Here is a 16260-nt window from a genome sequence, read left to right as displayed (position 1 = left end):
GACAGGGCTTCAGTGGCCGGCCCCTGCTGGGTGCAGAGACAGGGCTTCAGTGGCCGGCCCCTGCTGGGTGCAGAGACAGGGCTTCAGTGGCCGGCCCCTGCTGGGTGCAGAGACAGGGCTCCAGTGGCCGGCCCCTGCTGGGTGCAGAGCTGGAGCCCCAGGGGCCAGGCCTCCTGTACTCATTCCAGCTTTGCCTGTCATTCTGCATCGTGCTGCTGTCCAGTGAGTAGATGGACGTGTCATTCCTGCATCCTTCTCAAGTGGGAGGACAGAGATGCCAGCAGCCACTGCTGGGACTAGTGTGGGGCTGGGCATGGGGAAGAGTGACAGCAGCTGCTGGATATGCTGGGGCTGACAATGCTGGTGAGAGGAGAGTGGGTCCCTAGAGGGCCCGGGGTGCCCCAGAGGGGTCGGGACCCCTAGTTGCCCAAGGGCGTTATATCCCACAGGCACAGCCAGCAGTGGAGTGGGTAAGGTGCAGAGCCTTCGAGTCTGCACACTTTAAAGTCTGTTCCGAAAGATTTATTGTCCTGTCTGGCAAGGAGGAGCCTACCTTGGTTCCTGGAAGGGTCAGAAATTGAGCTGTTGAGTGAAGGTACCACGGCAAAATACCACGGTGGAAGCTGATTCCATTTGGCTTATTTAATTTGGATTTATGGCTGCGTTCATGTCATGCTAATATGATTGCCTCCGGCCCGGGCTCCAGGCATTCCAAGGCACTGCCTCTCAAGACTGAGTATAAGAGACTTTTAAATATCCACTAGTGTTTAACTTATGATGGAAACTTTTCATACTTCAATATTTTAGCAACTTATATGACTCCTTTGGAAATCTTAATGATATGTGGCTGTCACTTTAAGTGAGGTACTTTGGCTTTCTGTTATGAATAATCTTTTTATTTTTCCTATAAAATTGCCACGGAGCCGAGGTCTATTTATCACCCCCTGTGGAAGCGCGTGCTCAGCGCCACTAGGGGGCACTCTGTCTTTATGTTTTGCGACTCAGAATTTCCTTGACCCATATTTTGCTTTTGAACGTTCTGCGGTGCCCGAGTCTGGGGTTGTTTGCTTACTAGGCTTGAAAACATCCCCGCGGCAGGGGTCATCGCGGACACGCGACCTTGGTGTTTCCCACATAGATGGAGTGGCAGCCGCGCCGCCGCGGAGCCCCGCTGGGGGATGGATGCTCGGGCGGCCTTTCGGGAGGAGGGAAGTGCCCCGCGGAGAAGGGTCGTGACGGGGCTCGGACCGGCCGCGTGGGGTGCTGGCCGCAGCCTGGCCGCCCACGCCCACGCCCACGCGGTGGTGCCGTCTCCTTTTATTTCTTTTTTCTTACGGTTCGCCCATTTTCCCAGTCCTGTGGCCAAAGCCTTAGAAAGAATGACTTTTAACCCGCAAAAGTTAGGAAAAAAGGCCTTCCCAGGAGGCTGCCTTGGAATGGGTCGCGTCTGGAGCGCCGCTAGCTACCGATTCGGCCCTCCACGGTCACAGGAGGCTCTGTCGCCGCGCGCGGGCTTTCCTGAGGTCCCAGTGACTGCGTCTGTCCTGGCCTCCGTCCGTCCGCCCGGCTCCCCTGCATGCCTGCCTGCCTGGGGCTCCTCTCCTCTCCTCTCCTGCCCTGTCTGTCCAGCTGCTGCGGTTGCTAGGCAACGGCCTCCTGCGCCCCTGCTCCTCCCCTGGGGCTGTGGCCCTCCTTCCTATCTGGTGAGGGACCCTTTAGCTGCCCAGCGCTTTGTGGGCAGAGCGCCGTCCCCCACCAACGCGCCCCTCATCCTGCCGTGTCCTTGGCAGGGCCATCGGTGGTTAGATGCCTGGGGTGGCTGTCCACGTTTTCAGGAAGGATGCCGTGCCCAGCGAGTGGAGAACCCCACCCAGTCCCCCCTTAAGGGTCTGCGTGTCCTCCCGGGGGCGTGTCTGAGGCCCAGCTGAGTGCAGGCTCACAGCCAGGTGTGTTCCAGATAAAGGGATCAGTGACATAGAAAAGGAAGGGCTGTGAACGCGCAATCCTTTCTCTTTATTTGTGTTCTTCCTCTCTTGAAACACCAATGTAACTTGCCTCCTGAGAAGTGCACTGCTGGAGGGGACAAGTGGCTGCTCAGTGACACCTAGCGCAGGTGACAGACACTGAGCCCTGCTCCCCGGGCCCCTTCAAGCTGCTAAGCACATGGGGAGGTGATACTGGAGGTGAGGGGGTTGCTGGATCCCTCGATGCCCCAGTCTCTGTTGTTGCCTGCCTACCACCAGGTGGGGTGACTGTGACTGAGAAAACTCTCTGCTTTTGGGGACAGCCACGAGGCGGGGTGCCGGAGTGAGGAGTTCTCCGCCTGCCTTGGTGCTTTCTGGAGTTCCTGCTGCCCAGGACCACGCTGAGCATGATGTTTTCACAGAGGAGGTCTGGCTGCTCAGCACACCTGGAGCACTCTCTGGTGGGTGGAGAGGGGCGCTCCTGCTCCCTGGGGGGCACCAGAAGGCAGAGGCTGAGTCAGTCTCGGGTGGGTCCTCCAGTGATGGAGTGATCGGCCCAGTTGGGGCTTGCAGTGCAGGCTCCTGCCTGGTCTAGTGAGGTCCCAGCTTTGTCAGGCATGAGCATGTGGGCTTCTTGAAGCTAAATTGACAGAAAACTGGAGTGGACACTCGAGGTTTCATTGACAGCGGTTTCAGTGCATGGAGGCTGATTGGAGAGTAATAGAGTGTCAGGGAACATTAGTAAGAGGGCGTCAGATGGGAGGCAGAGCTGCAGCTGGAGGCCGCGCGCCCGTCTCCGGCAGTCAGCTCTGGCATCATGGAACCTTCCTATGGCCCCAGCTGCTCAGCATGGCTGTGGAAGACACATCGCGGGGTCTCCGCAGTCTTCTTAAAGTCCAAGACGTGCAGAGGTGCATTTGACCAGGCGCCAGGGAGGAGCCCTGCCTTGGGGCGCACTCAGGGAGGAAGGGCTTTGGGAGCGGGTGCCGGCCGTGGGAGCTCCCTGCCGAGCCTCGCTGGTGGCGTCATAGTGCAGCTGGCCGTGGTGGGGACATCATGGCAAACGTGACAGTGACTGCAGTCCTGGAGGTAGGTGCATTTTGTAGCCCACAGGTGAGGCCTGAGGACACGCTGAGCCTTGGGTTTGCAGCAGACTTGCCATTCACGTGGCCACTCCCTTTTGTTCTTGGTGCAGGTGGGTCACTTGATGCCCAGTGTGAGGTGACTTGAGCTTTCCCTGGAGGCCTGCTGGCCACCTTCCCAGCCCACCTTGCCATGGCTCCTGGCTGCACAGGAGACGCGGCAGCCTCACCTCGGGCCTCCGTCTTCAAGTCCTGCTCTCCTGCAGGGCTGCCTGGGGTGTTTTACATGCCCTGTGCCCACCCGCCTGCTGCCCAGGGCCTCAGCCACTCCTATGCTTCGGCAGTGGAAACCGGACTTCTTTCTAGGTACAGGAAGTTCTCTTGCACAGGGTGTGTGGTGTGTGCCCTGGGCAGGAAGCAGCAGCTCAGCCACGGCCACCGCGTGTGGTCCAGGTGGGGCTTCCCTGCCTGTGCTTCCCCGGCGCCGTCTTGGCTGTGTGTCCCCTGGCCCTGGCTCGCAGCGCGCGTCTGAAACATCTGCCCGGGCCTCCTGCAGGTGTTCACTCTCTTGGGGAGTAAAAGCGCATAGCAAGCCACCAAGCGAGGAACTGGTGCTGGCTCTGGGGACACGGGGGATGGCAGGGTGGTGCCCCAGTGCCGCTGCCCCCTGGCCTTGCGGCCGTGGGGGCACGCAAGCCTTCTCCTACACCTTGATGCCACCGCGTCCTGGCACCAGGCGCTCCTCGCCCAGGGGAGGCAGTGGGCCTGGCTCCTTAGCGCAGCTTTCTTTTAGTGCAGGATAATGGAGCCATTTCCTGTAATTTTTCCTTGTTACCCGAACCAGCCTGTGGAGCTTTCTGAGTCCTTGATTAGGGTGGAAGAAAACCGAACTCCCCTGGTTTCCCATTTCATCCTTCGCTGTCCCAGGAAGGGTGGGCAGCGGGCTGCTGCACAGGGCCCTGATGTCTGCAGAAGGTGTCCAGGAGCCAGGCTGCACTTTTGCTCAGAGGTGACCCTGTTCTGGGCAGCAGCACTCCCTGGAAGGTCTACTAGGCCCCCAGGATGGTGGAGGGCTGCTCACCTCCAGAAGCTGGGCTCTTCTGATACGTGTCTGGGGTTCCTGGCAACCACTGTAGGTGGCCTTGTCAGATGGCGTGGGGCTGGGCGAGTGGGCATTGCCTGGGGGTGCTGGACCATGAGCTGCCCCTGCAGGCCCGGGTGGTGGGGTCGCCCGAGTCGGGGGCTTACTCTGGCCCGGCTCTCTCCTGAACACCGTCCTTGAGCTTTCCACCTAGGATGGCCTGCAGTGCCTCTGTGAATTCTGGAAGCCACTGAAGTACCCTGGGCAGGTGCCGGCCCACAGGTGCTGCTGTGTGGTTTAGGGTTTAAGGTGGTGCTGCGTGGGGCTGCCTCCTCTTGTGGAAGTGGACTTTTATCGTGGCTGTTTCTGTTCTGCCGTGGTCTGAGCAGAGCGAGCTGCCCATCAGGCCGCAGTATTGAGAGCCGTACACTCGAGGATGGAGCCGGTGCTTCCCGTGCCGTGGGCCGTGGCACAGGCTGTTGGGGATTCCAGGGGCCACAACCGATGCCTTTGTTGACACTGATTTCAGCAGAGGCCTCGGGGAGGATGGTGGAGCCACGGTGTGAGGGTGACAGGAGGCTGGGCCAGGCCTGAGCCCAGTGGAGGTGGGGCCCACCCACGTGGACGTGGCCCTGTCAACAAGAGCCAGGCAGTGTGGGGGCTGAGGCCTGGGGCTGGAGGCTCTGCTCCTTGGGCGCCAGGCTGGTCACCCCTCTGGCCGTTCCCACTGCTCTTACCACTGGGGGCTACACCTTGACCTGTCAGCCTGGGCTTGGGATCCAGCCAGGCAGCCTCCACAGTGGACAGGAACTAGTGACCATGGCAGTGAGGGTGGGCAGTGGCACGTGTGAAGTGACCCCAGATGGGTGGATCAGCTCTCGTGTCACAGCAGATGTCAGCATCCATGAGAGAAGATGGAAGGTGTAGGAACAAGAAGCCTTTGCTGTGAGTGAGCGACCCGTGCCCTGCCTTGGAGTCAGCGCTCAGAAACTGTCCCATTTGGACTTTGCCTCCAGGCCACGTACTCTTCAGGTTTCCATGGCAACCACATTCCCTCATTACCTCATTTGCAGGAATTTTACAAGAATGTCACATAAGTGCCACAAGGTGTACACTTCCCAGACGCTGCTGGCCATCTCTCTGTCATGGGTCAGCGTGGCTTAGTGTTTGCCCTATTCCCCGAGTGGTTCTATTGCTTGTTCTATTTTTGTGACCCTGTTTTTCGCTAAGTGGGTTTGTGGTTAGCCACATGGGGGGGGCGAGGGAATGAGTTTATCTACAGCCTAAGTGAACTAAAGTGACTGTCCTCTAAGATGAAGAAGGTGGAGGCTCTGTGCCCCATCACCCAAGCCCCGTCACACCAGCACTGCTGTGGAGTGTGTTACAGACGGCGGAGTCCTGCATCGCGGCCCTGCCGGCCTGGGCTCGGGCTCCCTGGCTTCCTGGAGCCTGATGGCCCCTTGTGCTTCCTCCCAGGCTCGCCAGCACCCGCACGCCAGGATCTCGCTGCCACTCAGGACTCGCCTGTGGGACCAGGGGTAAGTCCCGGCCTGTGGGTGCACCTGCCCTTTCCAGCAGCTCTGGGCATGAGAGGACTCTTCTCTGTCCTCGAGGGGGTCTCTCTAGCCTGGGGCGGGGTGGGCAGGGAGTGCACCTGTCCCTGCCCGAGGCCTTCCCAGCCCCCACGTTCTGCCTGAAGTGGCACTGACTCACCATGGCCGCACTGCTCCCTGAAGCTGGCTGCTCTGCACTTTGCCCCCTTGGCCTGTGTCAGCCCTGGTGGGGAGTGCCGTGCACTGTGGGCGTGAGGCTCCCAGGACCAACAGCCTTCACTGTTCTCCCAAGAGGACTTTGGGGACAGACAGGGTGCCTAGGGTCGCCAGTGCCCACTGCTGATGGTGGTGGTCACGTAGTGCTGCCCAGTGTGCTGGAATTTACTGGGGTGGGCAGACAGCTCTTCCTGGCGGGGGTGCTGCCTCCTGTCTGAGTACGTGCAGTCCTGAGCTGCCCGTGAGGCTTGCCTGTGGCCCTAGGTGATCTCTGCTACTTTTTCTTCTTTTTTTTGTCTTTTTGAGATAGGGTCTCATGAAGTTCAGGCTGGCCTTTGTACCCTGGCTGGCCTGGCCCTTGCAGCGATCTTCCTGCCTCAGCCTCCTGAGTGCTGGGATTACAGTGGTGTGCCACCACACCCGCTGTTTTGGGAGAGGCCAGAGTTGGCTTGGTGGTCCTGTTGATTCTGAGAAGTGAAGCAGTTCCTTAGCCATGGCTGCCACCAGGGAGCCCTGCAGCTAGGAAGCTGGCTTCTGGGCCAGTACTGGGTTAGCTAGAGAGGCCGCTCTGTGCACAGCCCGGGGCCTGCCCGCCAGCCTAACCCAGTGCCTTCCAGGGGCTTCGGTGTCCCCCGAATGTCAGAGGCTGCAGGGCAGGGAAGCTCGTGACATCTTGTGGAGTCTGTCCTTTTTGTTTGTTTTGGTCTCGGGCAGCACTGAGGATGAAGCACACGAGGTGGCACTGAACTACACCCATGCCCTCTCCCACTTTTTGAAACAGTTTTTTGAGGCAGTCTTGCCAGAGTGCCCAGGCTGGCCTTGAACTTGTGATTCTCCTGCCTCAGCTTGTAACAGTGCTTTAGAGTGCCCGACCCCCAGCACTGGGGGTTGAGTTTAGGGCCTTCGCATTGAGCGGTGCCCCTACCCTTCTTTACTTGGTGGTTTGGGGCATGACCTTGCTGAGTAGCCTCAACTGGCCTGAGCTTGTGATGCTGCCACCCCAGCAGCCGGGGTGCCAGGACTTCGGGGTCCACAGCCCTGGCAGGCTCCTCGCATTGTGGGAAGGGAGCTGAAGGGACCCGAGGGATGGTTTCCATTCCTGGCAGGTGCTGCATGGTGCCGCTGTCTACTGCGCCTGCCCACTGCTCCTCCCCGCCCACCTGATTGGTCTTCCTCAGGGCCAGCCATGCCTGCTGAGGGGTGCATCCCCTGGGCAGCGTGCTCTAGAGAGAGACATGTGTCTCCAGTGGAGACGTATATGCGCCCCCCGCCCCCTGCCCCAGCCTTCCTGGGCAGCATATGCCCCAAGTATGAGCCTCTGTGGAGAGCTGCCTTGTGTGGGCACCGAGCCAGCCTTGCCCTAGAGCCCCACTTCCGCCCACTGTAGTGCTGCTGTTCAGGGCTGTGCCCCCTTTCCAGGTGGGGGGATGGAGGTGATGACCCGACTGCCCAGACCATGGGTGGTGAGGGGGGCGGCTCCCTCCCCTGCTGTCCATCTCCAGAGCCAGCCCGTGCCCGCCTGCTCTCTGCCTTGGTGGGCAGGCTCCTTCTCTGGGACAGCTGGATGGAGCCCATGGTGGTGGATGAGAAGCCCAAAGGTCCACCCCGGCCACCGACACTCTCCACTCGCTCTCCTGTGTCGGTGCCATGTCAGTCCAGGTTGTAGTCCAGGGAAGGTCTCAGAACCGGGTCTGTCCAGAACCAGGATGAGGGAATTGAGGAACGGTTGTAGGATCCTGAGCAGCTGACCGAGAGACTACAGCTGACCTCCCTTATGTAGCTGGGTCCACAGTTGTCACCCAGCCCCGTGTGTGTGTGTGTGTGTGTGTGTGCGTGTGTGTGCGCGTGTGTGTGTGCCTGGGACTGCAAGTGTGCACTGTGGGGCTGTGCGACCTGACCGGGAGCACCAGGTGCCCCAGCCTCACTCTCCTGCCTTCCAGTTGTCGCTTTCTCAGCTGGCGGCTTCCCCACTGTCCCCAGCTCAGCGCCACTCAGCCAGATCCAGTCCGAAGCCACTGGATGGTTCCCAGCCTGAGATAGTAAGTGTCCCTGGCCACGCACCCCATCACACGGTGGCTCCACATCCCCTCCTGCTGCGTGGAAGCCTGCGGTCTTTCAGCACCGCTGGGCCTTGGGAGATCCTGGGCTCGGTGTCGGTGGGGTGGGATGTTGCTCACCGTCACCTTCGGGCATCCCATACTGTGCCAGGGCGTGGCGTGGGGCTGGCTCGGGCACGGTGACCTGCGGTCAGCCCCACTGTCTGGGTGCTCAGATACTTTCCTTAGCCCCAGGGCATCTGGGGACCAGCGTCTAGACACTGGCCGGGGCCCGTCACAGAAGGACGCATTTAGGACTCGTGCTTTCTGGCTCAGCGGTGTCTTCTGCTATTAGCTTACTACCTCAGGCATCAGGTGTCAGTGACACTGGCCTGTCCATCAGATCGGGGATTGATTCTTTCTTTCTTTCTTTCTTTCTTTCTTTCTTTCTTTCTTTCTTTTTTTTTTTCTCACAAATTGGGTCACCATGCGAAATAAAGAATGCCCAGTTAACTATGAATTTCAAATGAAAGCAAATGATTATTTAGCGTAAGTGTTCCCTGGGGATAGCATGGGACACACTTGTACCAAAATTATTCGCTGCTGATGTGAAATTGCAGTGTAACGGAGCCTCTGTCCTAGTGGCTGAGCACCCTACCACTCGGCAGCGACTCTGCTCAGAACAGAGCATCCTTGGGGGTGTCAGCGGGGTCCTCGGTCGCCTCACCTGGTGGCCCTCATTTTGTGTAGGGGGACTTCCTGCTGGGGGGCAGGATCTCTCACCTGGAGGCTGACCTGAGCCAGACCCCTGTTGTCCTGGAAGACTGTGTCACTGAGCACCTACAGGAGCTGCCGTTCACCCCTCTGCACGCCCCCATAGTCGTGGGAGCCCAGACCCGGAGGTGAGGTGTGCGCGGGAGGAGTGGGACCGGACACGGGCTGAGGTCTGCCTGGCCCTGGCCAGCAGGCTGTTCGTGGGGCCCTGCCGGCTGTCGCCCTCTCCCAGAGCATGCTGCCTGAGGGCTGTTTCTGTTGCAGCGCCGGAGGCCGGCTCTCGAGGGCCACCATGGCACTCCTGCAGTCCTTCAGCTTCCCAGAGATTCTGGATGCCAGCCAGCAGCCCGCCGAGGCCGTGAGCCCTGCAGAGCCGGTGCAGTTCAGCCCTCAGAAGGAAGAGTCCGATCGCCTGCAGGGCAACGAGATCGTGCTGCACTTCCTGGCCTTCAGCAGGTAGCGTCCCATGGTTCCGGCCCGTGCCCTGCTGTGGCACTGCCCGAGGAGTGTGAATGCGGTCTGTCCTGGCTGCGTGGTGTCCGGTGCTGCTGGTGTCTGGTTTTTCATTTAATGAATGAATGAATGAATGAATGAATGAATGAATGAGTTCTTTGAAAGTTTTTAAATTGACATGTAATAGTTGTAGATGTTTAGGGGCCGCACCATGCAAATGTGGCGCGCAGGTACGACGCCTGGTGGTCACGTCGGTCATCAGCATTTCCTTCTCCTTAAGCCATCAGTGCTTTTTGTGCTGGGAACCTGGAAAACGCCAGTGGCCCTCACTTCCTTTTGGCTGGGACCCACTCAGGGCCTTTGCGAGTGCCAGGAAGCCTGCTCTACTCAGTGCGCTGCCCTTAGAATGTGGGCAGCGTTTGCCTGACTGCCCATGTCAGGGCAGCAGTGTGAGTGGTGTGTCCGGCCAGGGGGCCGTGATGCCCGAAGTGGCCGCTGACCAGCCCCTGGCTCGCGGAGGGCACAGCGAGCTCCTCCCATTGGCGACCCTGTGACCTGGACGTCTTCCCTGAACATGGGCATGTGCGTCATGCCCTAGGGCCCTGCTGTGGATGCCTAATTAATTCCGGACTGTTGTTGGCTTCAGGGTGGCCCAGGACCGCCGAGGAGCACCGTGGCCAAAGACTGTGTATTTCACCTTCCAGTTCTACCGCTTCCCACCCACGACCACACCGCGCCTGCAGCTGGTGCAGCTGGATGGGACCGGGAAGACCAGCTCGGGTTCCCTGTCCCACGTCCTCGTTCCCATCAGTAAGGACGGCTCCTTTGACGCCGGTAAGTGTTGGTGCAAGAGAGCTTTGCGGTACCACTGAAGAGGATGCAGCGGAAAGCTGGCCCATGTACAGGGCATGAGTGGGTGGGGCCGGCCCGCATCCTCCCCCTGCCGTGTCCCCAGTCCCCAGAGCCTGCCCCAGATGGGGTTTATTTTGAAGCCAATCCCAGGTGTTGTCATTCCATTTGTAAATATTTCCTTGTGAGGCTCTGAAATGCTGTCTTTGAAAAACGCAACTTCAGTATTATCCCTCAAAGAAATGGAAGCTAATTTCTTAATGCCGTCCCATGCGCAGCCAGTGGTAGCGTTTCCTCAGTCACTTCCCAGCCTTGGAAAACGCTTTGTTCAGAATCCAGGAGCACGTGGCCGGCCCCTGAGCCCCGCCCCGCGCTTTGCGGCTGCCGCGACTGCCACCAGCCGGTCTCTGCTTCCTCTTTAATTTCTTTGTTGAAGAAGCTGCATTATCCGGTAGGAGATCCTTCCCACAGTCTGCTTTTGTCTGTGTATCTGGGGCAGTGATGCTGGGAGGGTCACCCCGGTCACCTCTTTTCCTCTAAGTTGGGAGTAAAACCTGGTGGTGTGATCAGATGTGTGGTTTTGGTTTTGGCAAGAGTTCCCTGTAGCTGGCGGTATAGACGTACCTGCAGCCCTGCGACATCCCCGTGGCCATCGTGGCCGCATGTGGCGTGGGTTGTGGTTGCTGCGCAGAGGTCACACCTGCCTTAGGACACCTCCAAGTGGCAGCTGAAGCTTCTGTAGTCAAAGCTTCCCCCGCCCAGCTGTCTGGCCGCCTTGAGGGGTTTGCCCAGGACAGCCACGGTGGAATGATGACCTGGCTCTCTGGTGTCCCCAAGTGTGGGGCCAATGGCTTTTTTCCCTTTTTGGCTTCATTTTAAACTGACAGATTTAAACCACAATGGATAAAAGCGTATCTGAGAAGTTATTTTTATTGACAGGTTTCCTGTCTTTCAGCCAGTAACAGGCCTGATCAGGGATGCAGCCAGGGGCTGAACCTGCCTGCCTCGAGGTGGACGGTAAAGGGTGAGAAAAATTTATGTTCAGATGCGACCCCAGAGGTGGGAGCCAGACAAAGTTAGCGTCAGAAAAAAGAGGCCGAGAGCCCCAGGAAGAGCGGCAAGGGCCTGGAATCCCCACTACTCAGAAAGCTTAGGCAAAGGGGTCACGGCGAGTCTGAGCAATGTAGTGAGATCCTGGCTCAGAATTAAAGGAAACAGAGAGACAGACTTTCTGCAGATGGAGTGGGGGCCGGAGAGGCCCTGGGAGGAGAAGGTGGCGCAGAGGGGATGAGGATGTGTTGTGTCCATGCGTGGCCTCTCGAGGAGGGGGCCAGCACACACCACGAGAGTGTACCAATACAAATAACATTTCTACAAATCTAAGAAAGGAAACAAAAGGGTCAAGGATATAGCTTAGTTGTAGACTGTATGTCGACTTGTACAAGGCCCCGCGTTCAGTCCCCAGCACGAGGGGAAAGAAGACAAACGGCAAAGGCAGTGCTGGAGATGAAGGAGGCTGGGCACTAATAACTGAGAGAAGAGTTTCCTGGTCTGGGTTTGTAACTCCGAGTCTGTGAGCTGACACGACTTCGAGACAAAAGAAAAATGGATGGACTTTCGGCAGAAATTGACAGACCTACAACCACACAGTGATTTTGATATACTTTTCTCAGTAAAAATAAATATAAAAACTTAATGAAGATGTTATAAAATACAAGAGAACTCGTATATCCACTTTAAAGAGTATCTGTTACTTTCGAGTGTGCCTTGCAGCTCCTAAAGACTGATCATTTATGGTTCAGGCTGCCAGCAAGTCTCTTCTTCTACCAAGAGAGTTGATATTAAATCTAATTTTACAGCATTCTCTGACCTTAATGCTCCATCATCAAAAATCTGTCACTCCCTCCCTCACAAATGCTTGTAACTGCTATTGAAAAAAATTGAAATGTGCTCCAAAAAATGTCTACTTCTATGCGAAGGAAGGTGGCATATGCCTGCAGTCCCAGCACTTGGAGGTAGGAGGGTCACAAGTTTGAGCTCAGTGTGGGCAAATTAGTGATTTTTTGAGAGCCTGTCTTAAAAATCAAAAGGGCTACTATAGTACCTGCTTAGGGAGAATCAAGGACCATGGTTCGATTCCCTGGTGTGCTCTGCCAGCCTTGGGGACGCCCTGAGGCGGTGATTGAGACTGGGCGTGGTGGCGCGCACCTGTAGTCCCAGGGCTTGGGAGGCTGAAGACAGGAGAATCACTGAGTTCAATCTGTGTAGTGAGACCCTGCAGACCCTGTACCAAGTACATGAAAAGTAAATAAAAAGGGCTAGAGATGTGCTGCAGGACCTGGGCTCAATCTTCAACAGCACAAAACAAAAACAAACTTCTTATGATGGATCAATGAAGAAATCAAAATGGAAATGAATAATTATTTAAAACCAAATAACAGTATTACACATCAGAACATAGGAGACACAGATAAAATGGTTGTACTCATCAGCTTTCTAGTTTAACTGTCACACCCTGTCCCTTGTTCAACCTCACGCCCAAACATATCTCCTTAAGCTGTACTTGATCTCCAGATAAAGACAATGGTAAGTTCACGGCTTCCCCTAACTCCATCCCACTATCCTGAGTATAACTGAAAATGCAGTAATCCCTCCCTAAAGCCTCCACAGTTCCAGCATTGCTCAGAAGCCCAAGTCAAAGCACCCTCGGAGACTCAAGGCAAACTCTTAGCTCTGAACCTCTATGAAAAAACAAAAGCAAGCTGAACAAGGATTACACAATCCCCAGGTGTGATGCCCAGGGAAAACGTGGCTTTCCTAAAAGGGAGGAATAGGGTGATGGAAAAAAACGGGACCAAAACAGGACCGAAGGCCAGCAGGGCAGGCACGAGGTCCTACAGCCCCACACCCAGCATGGAGGCGCGTGGGGCGAGGGTGAGCTCCGGAGGGCTGGGGCGTCCCAGCTCTGTGGAGTTGGGGGTTGTAGTCCGTGCGGCCTCTGCCTTGGGCGGCTTCTCTTGCGGCCTCTGCAGCCCCCCACACTCTGACTTCTTGCGATCTCTCCTGTACCCTTGGCTCCGTCCCCACAGCTTCACCCCTTGGGGTGCTGCTGGGCCTCCCAGGCCTCACTTTGAAATCTGGAGGGAAGTCTGTGTGACCCCACAAGTCTTGCACTCTCCATTCCTGAAGAAATAGCCTCGTGTGTGGGGTGCCCCTGGAGCCATACCTGTAGCAGCCTCAGCGCCTGGATGTCTGAGCCTGGAAAGGAAACCTGGGGAGCCAATTCCAGAGGCCCTTGCCAAGCAGCGTGCTCGGGGGCTGTCCCTCAAATGAAAGCTTTACACTTTGACACCCTGGAATCTATTGTAGGTGGGGTCTCACTGATTCCCGAAATAATCTCATGGCATTTTTCTTCTTGTCCCAGTTCAAAGCACTTGGTCTTTTAAGTGACACTGATTTCTTCAGCAGCTGCACCTCCTTGGACCCAGCTTTACATGTGGTTGTTTGGGGGCCAAATTTAAGTTTTTCTAGCATTTCTGTTCTGTTTTCTTTCTTTTCTTTTCTTTTTATATTTTAGGGAAGGGTCTACAGGGTGTTCAGGATCTCGCTACTAGATTGGACTCGTAGTGATCTGCCTATTTACAGCCTCCCAAGAGCTGGGATTACAGGCATGCGCCACAATGCCCAGTCTCAATCGCTGTCTCAGCGCACCCCAGGGGCGGGGCCAGCACAGCAGGCCCGGGATCGAACCCCCAGCCCCTGTGCCTGCTTGCAGGCGCTTTAATCTGCTGAGCTATTTGGCTGGCCCTGCTATTGATCACAGCTCTAACTGTAAATCTGGATAAAAGCAGCTAGTGTATCCGTGCCACTGCCTGAACGTTGGGCCGCCTTGACATTTCTTGTCAGATCATTTAGTCCATGTCTCTTACATTCAGCTTCCCACAAACTCTTCGAGTGCCAAACATGGGCGAAACGAAGGCGTTTCTTTTCCTGGAGTATCCATGGCTTCCATTCCGATGTCTAATAAAACCCAAACTGTTCTAAGCTGAAACCTCCAGAGCCGGGCCTTTCCTGCCCCCTCTTCTCGGCCTTCTGGCCGTCTGAATTCCTACCAGCACTGCCTGTCAGGCTCAGCTCGAGCGTGCCGGCACTTTTTTAGCCAGCATCTCCAAGCCTTTCCAAGCTTCATGGGAGCCAGCGGTGGGTGAAGGCTTCTGGAGGCCGTGGCCCGGTGTAGCCACACAGTGCATTGCCCCAGTACCAGTGCTCTGCGTTAGTTTTCTTGTTGCAGGTTTGAAACACCCGACATGGGTAGCTTAAGGGAGGAAAAGTTTCGTGTGGCTCATGCTTTCGGAAGTTTCCGTGCTTGGCTGGCTGGCTTCAAGGCAGGACCATGTCTTCAGGTCCTTCCACCACAGAAGTAGGCTTTACTAATCCTGTAGGTGGCTCCCAGGTGGTTACCTTGTCAGCCTAGGAAAACTATGAAAGGTACCCATAGAGAATTCACAATTTTTGATGTCTGTGATGGGAAAGAAGAAAGTATTCTGTAAGAGACTGGTTCACCTCAGAGGAACAAACTCAAAGCAGAAGGGAGCAAATTCAAAAATGAGCGTAAATGCTTAGAAAACAAACAGAAAGGATTGGCCGAGTGATAGCATAGGGGCGTTGGGCTCCTGAGAACCCTGTCTCTTGATCATGCTCAGAATTAATTGAGTCAGGCGGTAAGGATCAAAATGCCACCGTCCTTTACATTTATTTATAATGAAGTGGCTGTGGGAACATGGTTAATCTGAGAGCCTGCTTATGCCCACCCCTGAGTCTCATGACTGTGGCGTCCCTGGAGATGGGCACCAGCAGCGGCCTGTGCTCTGGGGCCCAGTGGGGGTGTCCTTGTGCACTTGTAGGTCTGCCTGAGGCAGTGTCCCTGGATACCTGTAGGTCTCAGGCTGCAGCATCAACCCCTGTGCAGACCTGGACGGAGGTGTGCAGGAAGGACCATACAGCCATGCCTGTGTCTCCTTCACTTCAGTCACTGGAGCTGCTCCTGCCTGGAGGGGGAGACAGGGTGGAGCCAGGACCAAGGTCCCTGCCTGGAGCCACCATGCCAGGGGAGGGACACGCTCTGACAGCATTTCCCGCCTGTGCTTATTTCTTTCTTTTTTTTTTTTTTCAAAGTTTTATTGATAAACAGATAGCAATGAGACAGTTTCAAATCAAATCAGAAGTACAGTTTCAACAAATAATACACTGCATATATTCTTCTTAGTGGATAATTGCTGTACAAGATGCGGACTTGTGATCCTATTTACAAACACCATTAGAACAAATCATTCTATTCATTAAGAGAATGCAACTATATATCTATCCCAACCACTTTGAATACACAGATACAAAATGGACATTCATAGGTATAACCCATTTTTTCTAAGTTCCGTTATTGAATATTATAGGTGTGTAAACTCAGCAAAATATTCTAAAAGAGTCCAGTAGCCCATAATAGCATTGGGTCTTCTGTTTAACTGGCAATGTCAGAAATTACTGACCTGAGTCCCCCACAGCTCAACATAACAGCATGGCTTTATTTCCTATATTTCGTCTTCATACTTTTCTACTGGATGGTTAAGAACAAGGTAAAGCAGGACCTATGCAACAAGAGTTGTAGCTTTTTGGTCTGAAAAGGTCAGTGAAATGCCCTCAGGATTTATCCTGAGATCCTGTACCTCAGATTGTAGAACCTTTGTCAGTGTCAGCCATGTGGATGAGTCACGGCCATTGCTTGGCCAATGTGCTCTCTGTGAAAGCCTGAGAGAGTGTCTTCTCCCCATGTGACTCTCCTTAGGCACACTCTACGTCATCGATCACTTTCTTCTTTGGCCCCATGATCTTCTTGATCAGAAAATTTGGGACACTACCGAGGTACATGACGTTACAGTACAAGTTCTCATATGTCCTGAGTCTTAATTGACCTTAGAAGACTAGGGCCAAAATGTTGGCTTTCCTTGTAGCCCTCCTTTTTCTCTAATTTTGGTCTGCAAACTTAGGTTGTTAACCATCCAGAAGACAAGCTTATTGTTATTATCAAACGATTTAGGCTATCAAGCTTAACCTCACTATCTCACTGCATTTCAAACATCTTAGGCATAATAAGGAACAGGTATTTTTCATCAAGTATTGATATGTTGAACTTTAAGTCCCTACATAATATGATAAAAAACATTTAAAAATTAGATTATATTTTAAAAATAGGATAAA

General features: G+C 55.3%; 1 protein-coding gene across 9 annotated transcripts in view; it reads left to right on the top strand.

Moving 5' to 3' along the window:
• The window catches only part of Nphp4 (nephrocystin 4), a 104072-nt gene that overhangs the window by 66220 nt on the left and 21592 nt on the right, over positions 1 to 16260 (top strand). For all 9 annotated transcript variants that reach the window (XR_002817709.1, XM_023699458.1, XM_023699457.1 and 6 more), the window contains 5 exons: positions 5604 to 5665; positions 7837 to 7935; positions 8683 to 8834; positions 8971 to 9162; positions 9806 to 9993. Coding sequence is in view for 8 of the 9 variants with exons in the window: in XM_023699458.1 (XP_023555226.1) it covers positions 5604 to 5665; positions 7837 to 7935; positions 8683 to 8834; positions 8971 to 9162; positions 9806 to 9993 (693 nt within the window). In the remaining variant the exon portion in view is untranslated. The remainder of the gene's footprint in view (positions 1 to 5603; positions 5666 to 7836; positions 7936 to 8682; positions 8835 to 8970; positions 9163 to 9805; positions 9994 to 16260) is intronic.

This window comes from Octodon degus, unplaced genomic scaffold (genome assembly GCF_000260255.1).
Source record: "Octodon degus isolate 3935 unplaced genomic scaffold, OctDeg1.0 scaffold00113, whole genome shotgun sequence".
NCBI lineage: Eukaryota > Metazoa > Chordata > Mammalia > Rodentia > Octodontidae > Octodon > Octodon degus.
Note: the sequence above shows the minus strand (reverse complement) of the source record. Positions and strands in the feature narration are given on the sequence as shown.